Genomic DNA, 20,811 nt, shown 5'->3' with positions numbered 1-20,811 from the left:
GCAGGACCCTGTTACAAAAATCAGGAAGGGGGAATTTGAAAAAAAAACAAAAAAAACAACACACATCCACCTGAGAAAACTCACAACCACATTTAGATAGAGGAAGAGAAACAGAGGGACAAAAGAATTCATCTCAGTCAACGTGCCTCAGACAGGCCACCATTAGGAAAATCCTCTCCACGTTATACTCACAGGAGGCGTACACCTTTGTCCGCTTTACTCTTTTCTCATCTCGCCTTGACTTCATGTTAAACGAATGAAAACTGTGCACACTGTGCTTCCTCTGTCTGAATCTCCCCACAAAACCCCTCAGCCGTGTCAAAGGCGTCAAAACATCCCTCCCACGTCTTACCTGTCACACAGTGAATGTTTAAGGGCAGTAGATAATGGATACAAGGACATCTTCAGATATTACCACTTGATTTATTTTGGTGAAATATATGATAAAGCAGAGAGAGAGAGAGAGAGTCTGCTCCTCTTGGTGGATTTTGTTAACCCTGACAGTTTGAGTGGAGAGTCCGGCTCAGACTGTGGTATCTCGTTTCAGTCTTTTCTTTTGTTTGCGCCGTCCAAAGTGGTACATTTTCCTCCACAGCACACAAAAAATCAACAGTACAACTCCTTGATTTACTAAATATCCTGAATTGTTAACTTTTGAACTGGCCAGCATCTGTTCAACTCTCTTTCATCCATACACAGGAAGAATAATGTTGGTTTGTTACATGTTGGATCTTATTGTTGCAGTTTTGGCCATCATTCCTACCTATAACGATAACCATACATTAACAATAACATGGCAGAGGAAAATAAGGGTTAACGATAAAGTTACAGACTTTCTATAAGACTTAGTTAATTATAATAACTGACAGAAATTATGGCCAAATCTTCAAACTCTAGACCCAAGTTGTAATTAACTTGGAACAATCCTTTAACAGCATCAACAGTCAATCTGCTCTCTGACTCCCGGAGGTCCGTCTTTAGGCCCCCTGTTTCCATTAAGGCTGTGATAGATGTGCTCCTCTAAACGGCTGAAATCCAGATGTTGATACTGGCAGATGTGCCTTGGTACATCCACATCAACATATTCACCATGGGCGGGAGTGTCCTCAGACACCCAGTGCTTTGACGTGTAGTGGGACCAGGGGTCAGGCGGTGGAGCTGGTAAAGATGAGAGATCAGCGCAGTCTGAACAGCTGCAGCTGCAGCGGAGCTCGGGTTCAGTTCTTACACCAGGCGTCATTGTCTCGTAGTCAGATGATGTCTGTGGGGTGAGCACAAACCTGCTGACAGTGAACTGCTTCTTGCATGAGATTATTCTCTATATGCATATTTTTAGTGTTTACTAAGAGTCTACAGCCGTGCTAGCAGCTCTGTGAGGCCGTACTTGGCAAAGTGTTGCTTTGAGCTAAATGCCAACATCAGCATGCTCGCAGAGACAATACTAACACGCAAATGTTCAGCTGGTATCATGCTGACCATGTTTACTTTCTTAGTTCAGTGTGTTAGTGTGCTAAAGCTGGATTTATACTTATGCATCAAGAGGCTACAGCATACATACTGCAGCTATGTGCGCAGGCTGCTACACCATAGGCTACAACATAGATGATTTGCTCCTCCTAAAAAATGTAACCACCTATAAATCCAGCTTGACATTTTTCTAATTACCACTGAACACAAAGTACAGCTGAGGCTGATGGGAATGCCAGAGGATAACCACAGTAGCATCCTGAGGGGGGTATACATGTCTGCACCAAATTTCATGCCAATCCATCCACCAATTACAGAGATATTTCAGCCTGGACAAAAGTGGCGAATCAACCAGCACTGCCGTCCCACTAGCCATGCTGCTAGTGATGCCAAATGTTTTATGGACAAACCTCTCTGTTCTGACGTGTGCCTGATCTTCTGTGTTTAACAGCCAGCAGAAGACACAGTGTAAAGAAACACACACTCAGTATCGCTGCCACACACATCGCTGCAGTCAGGTACAGCGGCAGGTTGAGCTCTGCAGGAGGGAACGACAACTGATGTTTACCTGCCATGAGGTTCACTCACACACACATACAATTATGAACACTATGAATGCAGATAAACACACATACACACACATACACACACACACACACACACACACTCACTGTCCACTGTGAGGTCCTTTTGAAAGATGGTCGATGCAGTTGCTGGAAAGGGCAAATGCAACTAAGTATTTATATGCAAAAACGAAACACACACATAGAGCTACAGTACCAGGTATGCAGTAATACAGAGCTTACTTACTGTAATGAGTATGGTTTTCTGAAGGTTTGGCTGTTGTGGATGGGCAGCAAATCATGCGTTTAGAAAAACTTACAAATGTAGTCGTAATAATACGATAATTGCGATAAAGTGTAGTAATATTTGTTAATCTATTTATTTGTGTATGTAACAGAAATTGAAGGTTCAGAAAAGAGGAGCATGTACGGGAAAAGCAACACTTGTCATTTACAGTACAAGCAGCTGTTATTTTTAGATCTCAGTCACTATGTGAACAGAAACTATGCATACGGAAGTATTGTGCACAGCAGAAGCAGTCACAGTATCATAGTGACCCTGGGCTGTGGCATGACATACTGTACCTCGGGACACATTCAGCTGTATGGCCCTGATATCATCAACTTGCAAGCTGATGTCCACCCCACACCAGTACGTCCCCCTGTCCTCTGAGATGAGTTTGTCCACCCTGACAACGAAGAAGGCTCCGGTGGTGTTGTCGTAAAGAGAGAAACGTCCATTTCTCACCCACTGGTTGTGTTTCTCTGTCCGTATCAGGTGACCGGAGGACACATTTTCATCAACATGGCAGAAGTACTTGGCATTGCTCTGCTGGCCGTCCTGATAGTCACATCTGAAGTCAAACATCTGTCCTTCCACACCGGTAACAGCTTTGGTTTTGACACTGATCAGCGCTGTCAGTCAGAATAAGCTGTGTTAGTTGCCTAATCATGTAATCATGTGTTTTAATAAACTGACTAAGTCTCCTACATCCCCTTTGAAAGTCTAAATACAACCCACCTTGGATTTGTAGTATAGTAATGATGACAGTTGTCGTTGTTCTCCATGAGATCCAGGTGGCTCCCATCACTCCCAGTTTACCTGCAGTCCACACACTCCGATTCTCCCCCAGCTGCACAACAAGACAGCCACCGGACTAAAGAATGAATCTGTGAGTTCAATCAGGTGTTTTCACATCTGTGTGTTTGAACCTCTTCCTCTTTCATGTACAAACCACTCTACAACATTCAGCCAATGAAAGTGAAATCACAATGGCCTGCACGACTCCATAGGTGATCTTTTTGTGTCTACATGACCTGTTTGTCATCCTGGTGTATCTGAAAGTCCCTGCTTTTAACTTCAGTTTTTAAAAAAGCAATGCAGGTTTAATTCATTTCATCCTGAGGGGCGATACCGTCCTCGTTTGTAACTCACTTCAGTCATAGACTGTACTGTAGGAGGCGTGAGGAAGATCAACACGAGCCAGTTTTCACAGTGTGTGAACCCAGGTGTTTTTATTACTGATGCATAAAGCATTAATAAGTTACTATTAACAAATAAAGCTGCACCAGTTCATATTTTTATTAACAATGGATCAAATGACTGTGAACGGTTTCACTTGACCAGACTCAACAAACTCTGCATTCAACAGCTCTATGCAGCATTTAAGCCTCTTTTAGCTGATTGTTATGGTTTCCTGCCCACAGCTTTACTGTTTTCAGTAGCAATTAGCTTAGCAAGTGGAGCAGCTGACCACTCATTCTGTTACCCTCAAGTGGCTAATAAACAAAGCCAATGCTTAAGTGCAGTGTTCAGAATTTCGTGCTGTGCCCCTGTCCAGTGCTGTCTGCCACAGTGTCTTTATTGATATGGCCACTAGGAGTCGCCAAAGACAGAACTTTGAATATACAACACAAGGAGACATCAGAGTGAGAATCATTTTTATTACCAGGTAGGATTTTTCACATACAGGCAAAGTGCCTTGGTGTTTTGGTGCATAACAACAGAAATATCAGTAGAAAAATACAAAGAGTTATTATCAGCTTAAAAGTGCTGACGTGTATTTCAAGGTACAGACAAATCTTATTACTGTCACGGATGTACTGAAGATGAATGTTCCCTCTCCAGACTCACGCGCTTTTACACACGTTAAACACACACATTCAAATACGTGTGCATCCTGACATGATCAACCACATCCAAACACACACCACCTAGCCTAGCTTAGCAAAGTAGCGTGTTTTTTATTTTTAAGTCTGTGTCTGTATGTTACACAGTTTTGCTAAGAGCCTTCCAACGTTTGACCTTTTCTTATCAGCTTCATAGTTTCTGTAGTTACTGCTTGTAAAATGCAAATGAAAATGAAAATGGAGGAAAAAATCTGTGAAAAATAAATGTTGTGTATCCTTGGAAAAGCAGAATAGGACATACAGTTCAGTCAGCCATCAATGTCCATAAATATTGTATCAACCCCACCTTTGAGGGTATAGCTCAGAATGCACCTGATAAATCCAAACCAAACCAAAGTGATCTGGGTCTCACTTCTGTGTAATCACTGCCAGATCTGGTGTGATGAGCTGATGCGTCGTTTGTGCAGATCTCTCTAGGCCTGCTTGACACTTTTCTGGTTGGTGTAGGTTTATCTGGGTGCTTTCCAAGATAACCATCACCAGTTCTTTCAGACACTGCCTGTGGCAAAGGTTCGATGTAGATCCCGGAGGCGATGTGAAGCTCGTCTTGGAAGTGTGCAGCTGAACACTTTGAATCTGCCAAGCTTTTGGAGCAGCAGATGTTTTCATAGATATGATGAGGGTCGTCACATTCTGCTGCTGCTGACGCAGAAGGTGCTGAGCCCTGTTTTAGGTGCATAGCACAAGATAATTTTTGTACAGACCGCACTTCCTCGACGAACTCATATTCATAGTCAGCCTGTTGAAAAAAGTCAGCAGGTATTAGTTGTAGCATGTTCTACATCTTACTGGGCTGAATTTAACTGTGTCTCTGTGTTGAATCTACTCTACTGAATAAAACATACATAGATATAATATGTTTACTGATGTTGTGCATGACCAGCCCCATTAACATTTGAACTGTAAATATGATGTACTACAAACATGAACATCAGAAAACATTATGATGATAATGAAATTGGTAAGGGGGGCGGATAGCTTAGCTTAGCATGTATGCTAAGAAGCCTGACTCAGGTTAAAAGTAACAAAATGCAGTACCTCTAAAGCTCACCAAAACTATCCCAATTTAATTTTAGCAATTTAATTCAATTTAAGCCCTTCAAAAACCACAGTGCAAAAATGAAAAGTTATGGTTTTATGAGGGAGGTTGTGCCTCCTCCTCGAATGCAGCACTCCTGTGTTCCTGACAGCACTGATTAGCTGTGGTTTTAGAACCTTGTTGTGCAAAACTCCACAGCTTCAAAAGAAATGTGGACTGATGGACTTCTGGAAATCCCCCTGTTTACACACTGACCTCTGCAACCAGGAATGGAAACTTGACTGTCATCAGCTTTATTTAATTGGCTGTCACGACACTCATCATGTTTCTCTAGGAAGATGACTGTGCTGTGAAGAGACACCGTTTTTATCATACTGTACCTGTCTTACATGTGCACTGGCGCGGCCTGTGCTGTTGGAGCAAACTTGTGGTCGAGGTTTTGAGTTTTTTTTGCATTTCCTGAAGCATGCTGCGAGCGCCAAGACAGTAAGTGTGGTAACACCCCCGATAGTGGCGTACAACATCGTGCCTGACCAAAAGCAGAGAAGATCGCTCAGCAACTTTACATATCCACAAGTGTCAGTCGCCAGCTGATATTCATGCAATACCTGTAGATGTCAAATGATAAGTTAGAAAGTCACCTGTGCTGATGTTCTGTTCTCCTCCACTGGTGCAGTTTGAGGCTGGAAGGTTAGATGGAATATTACTTTCTGTAAGGTTATCTATCAGTGATTCAAATTTGATGTTTCCTTCCTACCTGTTGAAAGGTTTGTTGCAGATGTTAACTGTGCTGAGGTGGAAACAGAAAGTTCTGGTGTGGCAGTTGTTGTCTCTTGTGCGACAGCTGTGTGGGAGACAGTGAAGGAAGCAATCAGAAGCTTTACTCCATTTAAAATCCTACTTAAGTAAATACATTGTTGGGTAGCTGAGCCCACTGGTCCCCAGCCCAGGGGTCGGGCCCCTCATGAGGGTCACAAGAAGTTATTTAAATGGTGGAAATTATTTGTGAAACATGGGCCAGAACTACAACCCTGCTCCCAAAAAAGTTGGGACACTGTAAAATCTAAATAGAAACAGAATGCAATGATTTGCAAAACACTGAAAGTCCACATTTAATTGGAAAATAGCACAAAGACAACATACTAAATGTTGAAACGGAGAAATTTCATTGTTTTGTAAAAATTATGTCCTCATTTAGAATTTGATACCGGCAACACATTTCAAAAAAGCTGTGACAGGGTCATGTTTACTGCTGTGCTGCATCAGCTCTTCTTTAAACACTCCGTGAGTGTTTAGAAAGTGGAATGTTTTCCTATTTTTACTTGATGATGATGATTTCCAAAAAGAAAACTTGAAATTTTGACTCATCAGACCAAAGGACAGACAGTTTTCCACTTTGCCTCAGTGCATCTTAAACAAGCTTGGGACCAGAGAAGGCAGTGGTGTTTCTGGATCTGGTTTATATATATGGCTTCCTCTTTGCATGGTAGACTTTCAACTTTCAGCAATGACCTGTGTTGACAGACGATGGTTTGTGGAAGTGTTCCTAAGCTCATGAAGTGACGTCCACTGCAGAAGTGTGTCTTTTCTTGTGTGTGGAATTTCTCGGTTTCAACATTTGATGTCGTCTTTTATCTTCAGTTTAATATGGGCGTTCAGTGGTTTGCAAATCATCACATTCTGTTTAAATTTACATTTTACACACGGTCCCAGCTTTTTCAGAAACTGGGTTGTTAACAGGGGAGATTTTCTAAGGTTTCATGACAGTTTTTTTTTTAATTACAATCCTGATTCCAAAACAATTGGGACGCTGTGCAAAACATGAATTAAACAGAATGTGCTCATTTGCTGATACTTTCTGACAATATACTCAACTGAAAACAGTACAGAGACAGTATATTTAATGTTTGATCTAAAAACTTTGTTGACTTTTGTAAATATTTGCTTATTCTGAATTTGATGCAGCAACACGTTTCAAACAAGTTGGGACAGGAGCAACAAAAGACTGGAAAAGATGTGAAATGCTCCAAAAACACCTGTTTGGATCATTCCACAGGTAAACAGGTTGATTGGTAGCAGGTGATTGGGTAAGAAAGAAGCATCCTGGAAAGGCTCAGTCATGGATGGAATGAGGTTCACCACATTGTGAACATGATTGTATAAAGGATGTTGCTACACGGGCTCAGGAACACTTTTGTTAAACTGTTGTAAGTAAACACAGATTGTTTGCAAATTAGGTTAAACACAACGTCCCAACTGTTCTGGAATCTGGGTAGCCATGGGCTCAGCTCCACCCCCTAACTCTTAAACAAATCTTCATTCACGGTCAGAGTGATAAGATGCACGTACCTGTCTTTACAGTTAGGTATACTGCGGTGAATGTGTCAAACCCAGGCCTGTCCACTGCACACCAGTATTTGCCCGAGTCTGACAGCTGGAGCTGACTGAAGGTCACCGTGAAGACTCCGTTCCCCAAATCCACCAGAGTTATCCTCCCTGACTCCACTCTTCTACCAGATTTTACAGTAGCCAGCATATCTGTGTCTTGTTTACATGGATCCTTGCAGAGGTATTTAAAGTTTCTCCACGCAAGTCTGTGTGAACACTGGAATGAGACTTTTCCTCTCTCGAATCCCATCACATTGATACTTGTTCCCTCTGTCCACATAGCTGCCACAATTAAATCATGTTTTAAGAGTTTAGGCATCTTTGAGTTGTTTAAATAAATTGATTGATGTATTTCAGGAATACACTTACCATACAGAAGACAGAAGAAGACAGAAATGGACTTCATTCTGACCGATAGATTACCAGTTCTCTGGTTTTTATTCTGGATTGTCCCTCCAGGATTTGTACACTGATCCAACATCTGTCTGTTAAAAAAAAAGAAAAAAAAGAAGAAGAAGCAGTGCTCCTGAAGTCGAGTTAACACCTAAAGAGTGGTTAAATGTTTCAACACTGCACACCCCAGTGTAAATGAAACAGCATCGAGATAAACTCTCTTCTCCTTCCTGTGGTTTCACTGTATTGACTTACACCCTCAGAGGCCGTGGGCGTCAAGCCAAGACTAGAGAAATGTGCATGGAGAAAAGTGAGAGGGCCAGCGTCTCTGATGCTCTCCCACAATTACTTTCAGTGCCTTCAAATTCTTGTGGCGTTGTGTGTATTTTGCATTGCAGGTGAATGTCAAGCATCACCTACAATACCAAATTACGCTTCTAGTACTGTTTCTTATCACATCTACTGCTGACATGTTGAGGAACAATTCAAATTAAAGGATAAGTGTCGGACTTAGTGGCATCTAGTGGTGATGAATACCCCTCACCTCACCCTCCCTTTCCAAGCAGACTGACAGCGGCAATGACACTGAACAATGTGTGTTTGATCTGTCCATTCTGGGCTACGGTAGGAACATGGCGGTGCAACGTGGCAAAACTGCATGCCCGAATCCTACACACTAGTGCTAGTGAGTTCAGTTTGGTACTGAAAATGAAAAGTTGCAGCTGCACAGCTGTTTTAAAGGGGATATCTTCAGTGAATTTAAAATAGCAATGTATTAGATTTATCAACTGACTCTATAATAATCTATAACAGTTCCAGCCCATTGTTTAGCTGTCCGGCCTGCAACTTTACTGCCTTAGTTCACTCACAGTGGGTGAAAAACTCGCTGTACTACCTGCTCAGAACCAAACAGCACACAGACACAGTGAGCGACCAGCTGGTGAACGTAGTGGAGCGTTTAGGAGCTGAATAAGTTATTGACCTCAGGAGTAGTTAGAGACCAAAAACAGAGCTAAAACAGAGAGTGAATGTTTGACTGACATTCATCAGGTGGAGCTAAACACAACTCTAAATATGTTAATGTTGCTCCATAACTTCTGCATGTAAATAAGCAAGTCTTTGCCAACAACAATGCGGTGTTCCCAGCTTGTTGTTGTCTGCTGCTCCCAAGTTGCCCACTAATTGCAAATTTAAACATGTAAAAGCAAACACTTGTAACTGTAACTAACAGAAATGGCACGTTGTTTTGACAGGGTTTTGTACATTTTATTGTGCTTAAAGGAACTGCAGACTGATTTCTTGCTGACAGTTTGACAAGAATGTTTGTCCAATGGAAAGGAATGGAAATGGAAAGCATGGTCCTGTCCAATGGTAATTGTAGTTTTTATACCTCATTTTTGTAAGCAAATGAGATATAACATATTTATTAGTGAGCTTTAGAAGGGCTGGCAGGTGGATATTGTTACCACTGGACAGAGTCGGCAAAGTGTTGCTCCCTGTTTACAGTCTTTATGATAAGCGACCAGGCTGCTGTCTGTTGCCTTATATTACCTCTCTGCCAGAAAGCGGATTTCCCACAATGTTGTACTAATGCTTTGGACAATTACAGCCACCTACAAGAAATTATGAGCACAAGTCTTGATCCAAATGCAAACAAGAGGACAAGACAACATTGTAATGTTGTTTTCAGTGCTAACATTAAAAGGCATCTAAAAGTGAATCATTAATGTTGTCTGATTCTGTCAAAACTTTGAATAGTGACTTACAATTTGGGCCTTTGGTTGCACTGTATGTGAATGTAAAAGGTTGGATATTACTCTTCTGTCATGTAAAAAACAGGAAACCTCTCAGACGTGAGGTTTCACAAAGGTTTCACAAAGATTGTGGCTGTGAGACTTGAGTGAAAATGTCTCTGGGTGGGTTCTCCACTTGTGGGCAGAGGAGTTGAAGCAATGACTGTCTACTTTTTGACTCTGACCTCCTCACATCCTCCCTGGAAAGTTACTGACACAGACCACTACTGAGCAATCAGCACAATTCAGCAGACACATACGCATCATTATCTGTATATTTAACTCATTATATGTTCATGTCACCAATGAATGCTTATATATTTATGTTTGCTATTCGCTACTTCATAACAAGTCCAATTCCAAAATGAGTGAATAAATGTAGTTTTTAAAAAGAATTGCTAATCTTAATCATGCTTAATCAACAACAAAAACACGTAAAGAATCATATTGTACTATTTATGGTATATGGTACCGGCGCTGTTATTGTTTCTTTTGCGTGTGCATGCAGCTGTCTATAAACAATCATGTGTAAAGGTCACTCGGCCCTCTATTGCATTTGCTTTCTTTAGATGCAGATTAGAATAAAAGGTAGACAAGTGGAAACTGAATGGGTGACAACAAGCCTTGCAAGTGTTTGAAATGTCATCTTTAAGACCATATATTACTATGTAAAGCAATGAGAGTCATTGAGCTAACCCATGAGCGTATTTGTCATTACAGCCTTACCTGTTTTGTATGTCAGCAAGTCCTTGCATGGAAGATTTAAAATGCCTAAATTAAAAGTAATTAAATAAAGAAATTAAGTGCAATGCAATGTAAATTGTTGTATGTATTTCCTTTTTATGTATGCACTGAAATGTAATACAACTCTTCACTTCTCTGTGTTGATAATAATTTTAATGCAGCGTGGAGAGTTCATGTCACAAAGAAAAACAGTTTATTCAGTTACTAGAGACAAAAGGCTGAATCACTTTCATTAAATGTGTTTTTATTTAATTACAGCAAAGTATATACGCACATAAAAAGGAAATACATATTACGTGTATTGTATTTCATTTATTTTCTTTGATTGATTTGCTTTAATTTAGCCATTTTAACCCTTGCATACCTGTGTGCACCACATAATCACCTCCTCCTGCAAATCTACTGGCCCCCATTAACAACACCTTCTTCTCTGTCATCAGGCAGCACCAGATGTGTCTCAGTCGAGCTTATTTAATATGTTAAAATCTTACTGACTTTATTCCTATTCTGGACAGCAAGGATGTCATTCTTGATTATAATATCATAAGAATGAACTCTCTTACAAATATAAGAAATGTAAAGGAACAATATGTACTCAAGCAGAAATACATTCTAATATTTTTCTTTTAATTGATTCAAGGAGTCTGAGTCAACTCAGAAACAGAATGAACCCTGTTCAGTCCAGGCATTTGGGATCGAGTGCCTGGTAGGTGGAAGCATACATAGAGTCATCCTGAGCACTAGACTCTGGACCTTCATCTGGAGCTAAAGACTGCAGCTTCACTGCAGTCTGAGTGGAGGCAACACCTGCATTTTCCTCACAGCAATCAGCCTGTAAACCAATAAGAATCATCACTAAGCCTCATTTCATCTGAACCGTAAACTTTTATGATTAAAACAGTCATTAGAGATGAATCGAAATGAAAATTACTAAATGACGAAACGGACGCTCACCTCACCCTCAGGTCTGTTCTGACCTTCTGAAACAAAGAAAGAGGATTCTTTAAAACTTTCGTGTCTCCATGCACATTTTACTGGTCAGTCTAGGTTTGTGCATGCATGTCTGTGTGCACGTGTCACCTCACCCGGGTCGCTGCGGCAGTGTTTGTAGAATATGAGAGGTATGACGGCACAAACCAGAAGAGCCAGGCTCACGGAAACAATGATGACCACTGTGGTATCTGCAAACAACAGACCCAGACATGCATGTGTGCTGATGACTGTGTACTTTAACCAAAGGTCCTGCAAACACAATGGCTGAATTGTCCCCATTCAGAGCAGTTTTAACTGTTTTTCTGTTGATTTCCTGCAAAAAAAAACCAACAATAATTATGAACGTGATTGCTCAACACAATGTGATTATTCAACACCTGATCTCAGGTTCAGCTCCTGTCTTAAAAATAGCACAATTTAGTAATAGTAATATAAAAGTAGAATATCAGTAATTATCTCTGGATTCTGTGAGTTTCTGTGATAGTGACATGTTTTAATTTACTTTGTAGTGTGACCTTTCCCTCAGCATGCCTTATTCCATGCTTTAGTTGGTGATTTCCTTCGGTGCACTCAGACATTCAAGTGTGAACATGTTGCATTCAGCTGTGGCTTATGGTAAGACAAAGACGGCAACACATTTTTTTCCGGTCGTGTTTTCCCCCTCACTCAAAAACCAACATGTCTCTCCACTTTTTGCACTCTGTGGAAACTCCCCCTCCTGTCCAAGTGGAAACACAGCATATCATGACAATGGTACACAATTAACATTAACGCATTAAAGGTCCAGTGTGTCGGATTTAGGGGGATGCATTGGCAGAAACTGAATACAATATTCCTAATTATGTTTTCTTTAATTGCCTGAAGATAATAACTGTTGCACCTTTGAACGTGCGCTTTATATCTACAGTAGCCCAGAAAAGACAAACCAACACTGACTCTAAAGAAGGAGTTAAATGTTTTTTGTGGTTTTCAAAGTCACAGTAAGTTCTCCTACATGCTTGGAAGGGGAGGGTGAGGTTAGGGGTGTTCAGCTGATTGTAATCTGTAACCTCACTGCTAGATGCCACTGAATCATACACTGGACCTTTAAACAAAGTTCTGTATGTTTTCATGAGTTTACTTATCGGAAGAAGCAAATTATAATAGAAAATGCCTTTTTAATCCATTGTAATGCTGTTTAATGCACACGTTTAACTACTAGAAAACTATGGTAGTGAGCCACCTTCTGGCAGAAAGGTGAAATACCTTTGTTGTGATGTCTCATGAGATTTCTGTTGGACTGTAAATGTCTATGTTTCAGACTGATTTAAGATCTAACTCAGACCAGCCAGGTCTTGGCTAGATGGTCAAGGTATAACAAACTCTTTACTTGCCGGCTAATAACTGTTGAACCATAAGGCCAGTGGGGTCTTTTTGATCCTTAGATTCGATTACTCAGGTTTAATCCACTCTGCATACAGTACTTGTTTCCTAAAACTAAGAGGAACTTAAGTAAAACCAAAACTGATATAAATATTTGTCAACAAACTAATCCAGATGATGTTCCTCAGAAATGTTGGCTAGATAGAAAATAATAATACTAAAACATCTTGTTTTAACACATAGGCTATAAAAATTATTCTGCTTTGAATACAGTGTCTGAGATTTTTCATGCAAAAAATTAAATTAACTGGTTAAAAATTTAAAATAAATCTTAAAAAACACACATCTATTCCTTCTCAGTCACTGAAAAATCGAAAATTTATGAATGTGCAAATATTTTTCATTTCAAAATTTAACTGCTGGACAAAAGGTGCCTCCTTCACTGAGACGCTTCTCAGTTTATGTGCACGTGCACTTGTTTAAGTCGCATATTGAACCACGAATGGTTTCCAGATTGATTGTGATGTCACAAAATCATCTTGTACACATGTTAAACGAAGGTTTAAGGTGAGCACACAGAAACTTTCCCCCTTTAGCAGATTCATATGAAAACAGCTTTCAAGTGTCAAGTGCTCGTCATCCTGCAAAGTGAAGCTCAAACATCCATGAGAAGTACCTGGAAGAAGCATGTTTTTGAGCAGAGGGGGAGAAAAACCATCATTATTAGGCTGATTTATGAGAACAGCTGCTAAACTGTGAAATACCTCTGAGTTTGGTTGCTGCACGCTGGTTGGTTTTCTCCTCTGCAGCAGGCAGGGTCGTTAGTGACGGTATAGTCCTGGATGGCAAGCTGCCTTGGGGCAGAGTTTCTGCTTCGGTCTGCAGGGTGGTGGTGGTGGTGGAGGGAGGGGATCCAGGAGGAACAGTGGAAGCTTTAAGAAGACAGAGCAGGGGATGACTGCCAAGGAAAACTGTGAATGTCTATGTCTTTGAGTTTGTGTGTGTGCTCTTGTGATATTATTACTGCATTAGTGTTTAAAAGAGGTATACAGTCCATATAAGTCTCCAGTCGCACAGTCCAGACATCTTCAGTAATCTTACAGTAACCTACAGCTAAGAGAGTTTTGTTTCATTCAGTGCATCAAACAAAAAACGTACCATTTAAGACTATGAGATTGACCTCCTGAAACAACACGGTAAAGGTTTTCCCCACGCCACAGTGATATCTCCCTGCGTCCGTCCTCTTCAGCCTCGTTATGGTCACATTGAAAGCTCCATCTCCTCCCCTGACCTCCATGCTGTATCTCCCTCGCCGTGCGATGGCCAGCGGCCTCCTCTCAGTCTCAATGAGAGTGTTTTCTCTGGAGCACACTCCTTTGCAGAAGTACATGTTGTAGTGTTCAGTGTTGTCTGTGGTCCAGCTACCAGTGCAGTCGATGGAAACCTCTCCTCCAACATGGCCGATCACCTCCAGCATCGCTGAGGCCTCCACACACACAACTGCCGTATAAAACAAAGTTGAATACAATTTTTACTATGCTATGGTTGGATGGATTGACGTCAATCAAATGTGGATGAGTTTTTTAACATGGAGGCTTATTAAAACATATGAACTCACTACAGCACATCTGCTTGAAAGTTAATTATGTTACAGTTTCTGTGAGAGCAACCACCTGGCAAATATCAGTCCAATAGTCATTCATTCTTGCTCTGTTTTTGGTCTCCACCAACACCTCAGTGTCCCATTGTGATCACCAGCGTGCTAACTGTGTCTGTCTGCTGTCTGTACTGAGCAGTGAGTGTTTCTTTACTGCACTTCTGAGTGCAACAAGATAAGATAAGATAAGTTAAGATTCAGAGCGAGAAATTTATGAAAAATTCTGGAATATTTCTGGGAAATTCAGAAAAAAAAGAGGAGCATAGCAGTAAAGACAGCTAAACAATGAACTTCCACTGTTTCCACTGCTAGCTTTACTTCACTTTATCAATTCCATGATACGACAGAAATGATGCTGCTTTTTTCCTACATATTTTCAAGATTCAGGATTGTCTTTATTGTCATTGAGCATGGACACGTTAACGAAATTTGCACTGCAAGCCTCGTGTTACAAACAAGATAATAGGAAAGATAAAAAAAAGATAATAAAATAAAATAAAGATAAAAGAATAAAATAAACAAAAATGCAGTAAAAATATGCGTAAATGCAATAAAAATATACCAGAAATAAACTAAACTAATTTGAAAATTCAAGCAAGTTCGATCTCAGTTTGGTTTAAATTGTAGCTTTACATCTCTTCACCTAATATTCTTTACCAATGGAAGTCATCAAAGTTCATATAAAAAACATAATATATATATTAAATTAATAAATAGTCTTATTTATTTGCACTGGGCTGTTCATTCAACTGCATGTGAGTACCCTCATAATTATGTACCTAGGTTTGTTGTGTTTGTTTCCATATTTGTGTGGAAATAGTGGAGATATGGAGTGACATGGTTACATGGTGTGTGTCTTCCATTCAGTGACCGGATGCATCTCGTTTCAATGTTTTTGTTGCAAGTCTCAGTGAACTACAAAATTTAAAAACAAAAAGGTCACTACTACTATATTACAAAAAGCAACAATATTACAAAAAAACAACAATATTTTAGTAGTTAAATTCAGTAGAATTGCCCTCCTGGTTGTTGTCTTTTTGTCAGTAAAACAGTCATGAGAAAATTGATTCAACTCACATTCCATAAAAGATCATTATTTTAAATGGAACCGTTGGAAACAACCACCACCAGTTCAAAGTTACAGTAATTTTCACCAAAGAAAACATCAGTGCATTTACATTTTTCTTGATTTCTTCCCTTTCACATGCATCTTAATGATAACTTCAGAATGCAACTTTTACAAATAAAAGATGCATTAAAACCCACCTGAGAAGCAGCAAAACATGAAGATATGATGTATCTTCATTCTTTATCCAGGTAAAAAAAAAAACAAGTAGAATAGAAATTTAGTCCAGAGCAGTCAGAAAAAATGCAGCGCTCCGCTTCAAATGAGTCATCTGATTCAGTAGATAAAACATGAGTGTCTTAAATATCCAGAAAAGCTACAAAGATGTGATTGTTCAGAAAATGATTGCAGCGGCTCTTTTGAGTGAATGGGCATGGTTCTGTTTAACAGTGCCTCTTTTTTTTTTCCACTATGCTCATACATGTTTTTGAACAGAGAATGTTCTGTGCAGCGCACCGTCAGTCTCCAGCCCCCTTCACCATGTCACTCTTCGCTCTCAAGAATCAGTTTATGTGATACAGCATGAACTCCTCAGCGCTTCCGTGCGTGTGTTCGCGCTCTTGCAGCTTGCTCTGGTGATGCCTCTGTGCATTAACAGTTCATGAAGCTGGAGGGCATCAAACTCAACAGGCCGTCTGCTGACAGTGTCACGGGTATCAGGGGGCAGTCTGAGGTTTGTTTCCTGAGGCAAGATGCACAAAACAAACCCCACTTGCTTCAGCAGGCTTATTTTCACCAAATTGGCTTAATAAAGCAGGTTTTAGTTAGTTCACTTGGGTGTTTGACCTTCACTGTGCAGAATGACACAAAAAGGCTTCACATTTATATATGCAGGAAATGCTTCTCCTCTCTTGTATCTGAGTCCAATGCAATAGTTCAGCATTTTGTGGAAATATAAGCATTCGCTTTCTGGCAGAGAGGTATATAAGAAAATTCATACCACTCTCATCTGTCTGTTCCGTACAAAGCTGGAGCTAGCTGCCAGTTAGCTTGGTTTAGCATAAAAAGAGTGAAAACAGGGGAAACAGCTAGTCTCACATTGTCAAACGGTAAAAAAATAAAAAGAAACACGCCTGTGAGCATCTTTAAAACTCACAATTAACATATATATATATAAAAAGAATGATTTTCCATGTTATGGGTGGTTAGCCAGATGAGCAGTTTCCCTCTGTTTCCTGTCTTTGTGCTACAAGCTGTAATAAACAGCTGCTGGCTCTAGATTCATGATGAATAGACGGATATGAGTTTTTTTTTTTCATCCAACGCAAGAAAGGAAATAAGTGTATTTTAAAGAAAACTATTCCTTGAGGACCTGTACTCATGAGCATGATTTTGTAACATATGAAACCTACAGTCTCATATGGAGAGATCCATTGGAAATATCTAAACTCTTTATTGAGTTTAGCAACAGGGAAAGCAGACCCTGACATTTGGCCAAATACAGTGACACTAGAATTTGTGAATGTAAAGGAATTTGATCATTTGGAACAAAGTAAGTGATGGAGAAAATTGGCGTGAAAAAAATAGCAGCCATAAAGAACAGAGACAAAACACAAGCGAAAACATCTTCCATATTAAAACTTTTGCCAGGGCTTCTTTGTGTGCTTCTAAATCCACTCAAAAGATGCTTTTCTGTGGAACAAGGTTGCTTTCTGGAGCCATTTATCCTTTGGATTTAGAGCCTCGCTGACTCTCAGGTGCCAGCACACATATAAAATCTTTCTACACATCCAAGAAGTGATGGCCTCTCCATCCAGAAATCTTTTTCTCCATCTATACACTCTATTAGCATTTCATCGTACCTCTGTTGAGTGCATATATTTGATTTGCTATTGCATATAAAAAGAAAACATCTTTCTTCATCTTAACAATAGCTAAAGCTGTGAGAGAATGATACTATCTTAGCAGCTAGTATTGGTAGCTAGCAATTAACATTAACAGTACAGGTGAATCTAGCTTTATTGTCTTCTTCTGTTCCTCTTAGCAGGTAGCGGTTAGCGCGTAACATTAGCTAAATGGTAGCATCAGAACTGTATTGTCGGGGGGCGCTAGTGAGCACCAAATGGAGTAGACGTATTTCTCCTGAGCTCCTCTCTACCGTTTGATTATTTCGGTCATTAATGTAATATTTGTCAGTACAGTCGACGATTTTTCATTGTAATTGCCTTTTGAAAGATTCGAGATGCCAAAACCACCAAAACCTCCCAAGCCAGATCGTGGAAGACCGCTAGATAAGGATCAGGAGGGGGCTGAAGCACTAGCCGAGCTAACCGAGCACGAGGCATCTCCAGACCCAGTCAATGATGCTGCTGAACCAGCAAATATCCTTTTGGCCATACAAAATATGAGTAAGAAAATGACTGATCGATTTGATAATTTAGAGGCGACTTTGACATCCACCCAGGCGTCTCTGCTGAGTCTGGGGACCCGTGTTAAAGAAGTTGAAGATGCTACCTCTAGCTTTGATAGCCGCCTCTCTAATCTTGAACAGACATGTACTAAAATGGGTGCGGAAAATGAAGCACTCCGCTCTAAAGTGATTGACCTAGAGGCTCGCTCAAGGCGACAAAATATCAAAATTATCGGTTTAGCCGAGAAGATCGAGAATGGACGTCCGACAGAGTTTTTGACAGAGTTTTTGCCTGAGCTGTTGGGTGCCAGCAATTTTTCCAAGCCAATTGTGGTGGACCGAGCACACCGTCTGGGGAGGCTGCCCTCTGATGGGAATGATCGACCGCGCATCATGATTGCCCGGATTCATCACTACCAAATAAAAGAAAAGATTCTGCAACTGGCTCGTCGACAGTCTCCACTGAACTACAGAGGCAAAGCGATTCACATCTTTCCCGACTTTCCAGCGGAGATTATGAAGCAAAGGCAAGCGTTTGAGGAGGTTCGAAAGAAGCTCAAGGATGCGGGCGCAAGGATTGGCTTCATCTACCCGGCGCGGCTCCGGGTCACCGTGAACCAAGTAGGCGATCAGCTGTTGAAATTAAGACAAAAACATTTTGAATTTGGAGATAAGCCCCAGAAATTACTTGCCAGACAGCTGAGAGGTCTGCATGCCAATAGGGCCATACATCAAATCAGATCAAAGACGGGGGAGATGATCACTGATCCTAAGGGTATAAATGAGCGATTTAGGGAATATTATCAACAATTATATACATCAAAAGCTAAGGGCAACATCTCTGACTGGATGGCTCATTTAGAAATTCCAAAATTGAGTAATATAGCTAAGGAGGCGATTGATGCCGACATTACCATTCAGGAGGTTATAGATGCTATAAAATCATTCCCAAATGGTAAGAGTGCTGGCCCAGACGGCTATGGTATAGAGCTGTATAAGAAATATTCTGCACAGTTTGCCCCCTTCTTGCTGAGAATGTTTAATCACTCATTTGAAACCCAGACATTTCCAGATTCTCTATATGAGGCCAATATTTCACTGATATTAAAAGAGGGCAGGGATGAAACAGATCCTTCATCTTTTCGTCCCATTGCCTTGTTGAACACAGATTTGAAGATTTTTACTAAATTGCTAGCAAATAGGTTAAATAAGTACATTGCCACCATTATTCATGCTGATCAGACTGGATTTATTCCTGGTAGATTTTCTTTTTTTAATGTAAGAAGGTTAATGAACATACTGTATCATAAATACGAAAAGGGCCAGGAAGTAGCTACACTCTGTTTAGATGCAGAAAAAGCATTTGATCAGGTGGAGTGGCAGTATATGTGGAGAGTTTTAGAGGAATTTGGATTTGGCTCCAAGTTTATTTCATGGATTGAAATACTGTATGCCAGCCCCACCTCTTGCATCATAACTAATCAGGACAGATCAGCTCCTTTCTCATTACATAGAGGAACACGCCAGGGCTGCCCTCTTAGCCCTTTACTGTTTGCAATTGCAATCGAGCCCCTTGCCATCAGTATCAGGCAACATTCTGCTTTCAAACCTGTTTGTTTAGGGAATGTTAAACACCATCTCTCACTGTATGCTGATGATGTGGTAATTTTCATGTCTCAACCTGTACAGTCTGTCCCCATTTTGCTGGACCTTGTTAAATCTTTTGGTGAAATCTCTGGTTATACAATTAATTGGCAGAAGAGTGAATTCATGCCTCTGAGCAAGGACCTGGATGATAATTTTCTCCCGTTCAAAATTACAGATAAATTGAAGTATCTAGGAGTAGTTCTACCAAAAGATCCTAAATTGATTTTCAAATTGAATTTCCTTGTCAAGCTAGAAAAGCTGAAGGAGGATATAGATAGGTGGCGCACCCTTCCCATCTCTATGATAGGTCGAGTCAACGCTATCAAAATGGTCACATTGCCGAGATTCTTATATCTTTTTCAAAATCTCCCCATTTTTTTAACAAAGTCTTTTTTCAAAACTTTAGAATCTATAATCATTCCTTTTATTTGGAATTTCAAAGCTCATAGAATATCAAAAACTCACTTATATAAATCCAGAGAGGGGGGAGGACTAGGTTTACCATGTTTTTTGCACTACTATTGGGCTGCAAATTTAAGGGCATTGGTCTATTGGCAGGATGATTATACAATGGAGGTCTCAAAAGACACTCCTGCTTGGGTTGCAATTGAAAAGAAAAGTGTCATTAATAGCTCTCTTCCAGCTCTCCTTTTTTCAGCTCCTGGTCTGCCTGCAAACACAAAACCGCATAACAAAATTATCCTGAACAGCCTGAAAATTTGGCAGCAAATTAGGAAGAACTGTAGATTTCCAAACACCATCATGCATGCCCCAGTTCACCGTAACCATGACTTTCTTCCATCTCTCTCTGATGCAGCTTTTGGCTTTTGGAAGCAAAAAGGCATTGTCACTATAAAAGATCTATATATTAATAAACAGTTTATGACCTTCTCCCAACTAAAAGAAACGTTTTCTATTCCATCAACACATTTCTTTAGGTATTTACAAATTAGGAATTATGTCCGTCAGAATATATCTAACTTCGAACATATCCCTGAAGAAAGCAAATGTCATACACTTTTGCTGGGCCGACCTGATGCCAAAAACCTGGTTTCTGATTTTGTTAAGATAATGTCTGAACAGGTTAATTTTGACACAG

The 20,811-nt window shown here is 40.3% G+C and overlaps 3 protein-coding genes across 8 annotated transcripts; all 3 read right to left on the bottom strand.

Annotated features, from left to right (window-relative positions):
* Positions 1–160: 160 nt before the first annotated feature.
* LOC121604822 (CMRF35-like molecule 8) lies at positions 161–3,180 on the bottom strand. Of its 3 annotated transcripts, XM_041934440.1 has the most exons (6): positions 3,052–3,180; positions 2,616–2,945; positions 2,278–2,307; positions 2,139–2,180; positions 1,878–2,005; positions 161–1,261 (listed from the first exon to the last, which is right to left on the bottom strand). In XM_041934440.1, the coding sequence occupies exons 1-6, from the start codon at positions 3,116–3,118 to the stop codon at positions 938–940; spliced, it is 921 nt and encodes a 306-aa protein (XP_041790374.1). In that variant the 5' UTR covers positions 3,119–3,180; the 3' UTR covers positions 161–937. The 3 variants fall into 3 exon arrangements, with proteins under 3 accessions (XP_041790374.1, XP_041790377.1, XP_041790375.1); XM_041934441.1 differs by lacking the exon at positions 2,278–2,307 and having other exon boundaries at positions 162–1,261; XM_041934443.1 differs by lacking the exons at positions 2,139–2,180; positions 2,278–2,307.
* A 786-nt stretch (positions 3,181–3,966) lies between these two features.
* LOC121604490 (CMRF35-like molecule 5) lies at positions 3,967–8,136 on the bottom strand. 4 transcript variants are annotated; one of them, XM_041934016.1, is made up of 6 exons: positions 8,017–8,136; positions 7,609–7,929; positions 6,017–6,103; positions 5,901–5,942; positions 5,640–5,788; positions 3,967–4,959 (listed from the first exon to the last, which is right to left on the bottom strand). In XM_041934016.1, the coding sequence occupies exons 1-6, from the start codon at positions 8,126–8,128 to the stop codon at positions 4,522–4,524; spliced, it is 1,149 nt and encodes a 382-aa protein (XP_041789950.1). In that variant the 5' UTR covers positions 8,129–8,136; the 3' UTR covers positions 3,967–4,521. The 4 variants fall into 4 exon arrangements, with proteins under 4 accessions (XP_041789950.1, XP_041789951.1, XP_041789952.1 ...); XM_041934017.1 differs by having other exon boundaries at positions 5,649–5,788; XM_041934018.1 differs by having other exon boundaries at positions 7,609–7,853; positions 8,017–8,129.
* Positions 8,137–11,253: 3,117 nt separating this feature from the next.
* LOC121604488 (CMRF35-like molecule 5) lies at positions 11,254–14,409 on the bottom strand. The gene is made up of 5 exons (XM_041934012.1): positions 14,091–14,409; positions 13,697–13,864; positions 11,663–11,758; positions 11,532–11,557; positions 11,254–11,409 (listed from the first exon to the last, which is right to left on the bottom strand). The coding sequence occupies exons 1-5, from the start codon at positions 14,407–14,409 to the stop codon at positions 11,254–11,256; spliced, it is 765 nt and encodes a 254-aa protein (XP_041789946.1).
* Between the last annotated feature and the right edge of the window lie 6,402 nt (positions 14,410–20,811).

Source organism: Chelmon rostratus, chromosome 3, assembly GCF_017976325.1.
Source record: "Chelmon rostratus isolate fCheRos1 chromosome 3, fCheRos1.pri, whole genome shotgun sequence".
In the NCBI taxonomy this organism is placed as follows: domain Eukaryota; kingdom Metazoa; phylum Chordata; class Actinopteri; order Chaetodontiformes; family Chaetodontidae; genus Chelmon; species Chelmon rostratus.
The sequence above is the reverse complement of the archived record's forward strand: the minus strand, read 5'-3'. Positions and strand labels throughout refer to the sequence as shown.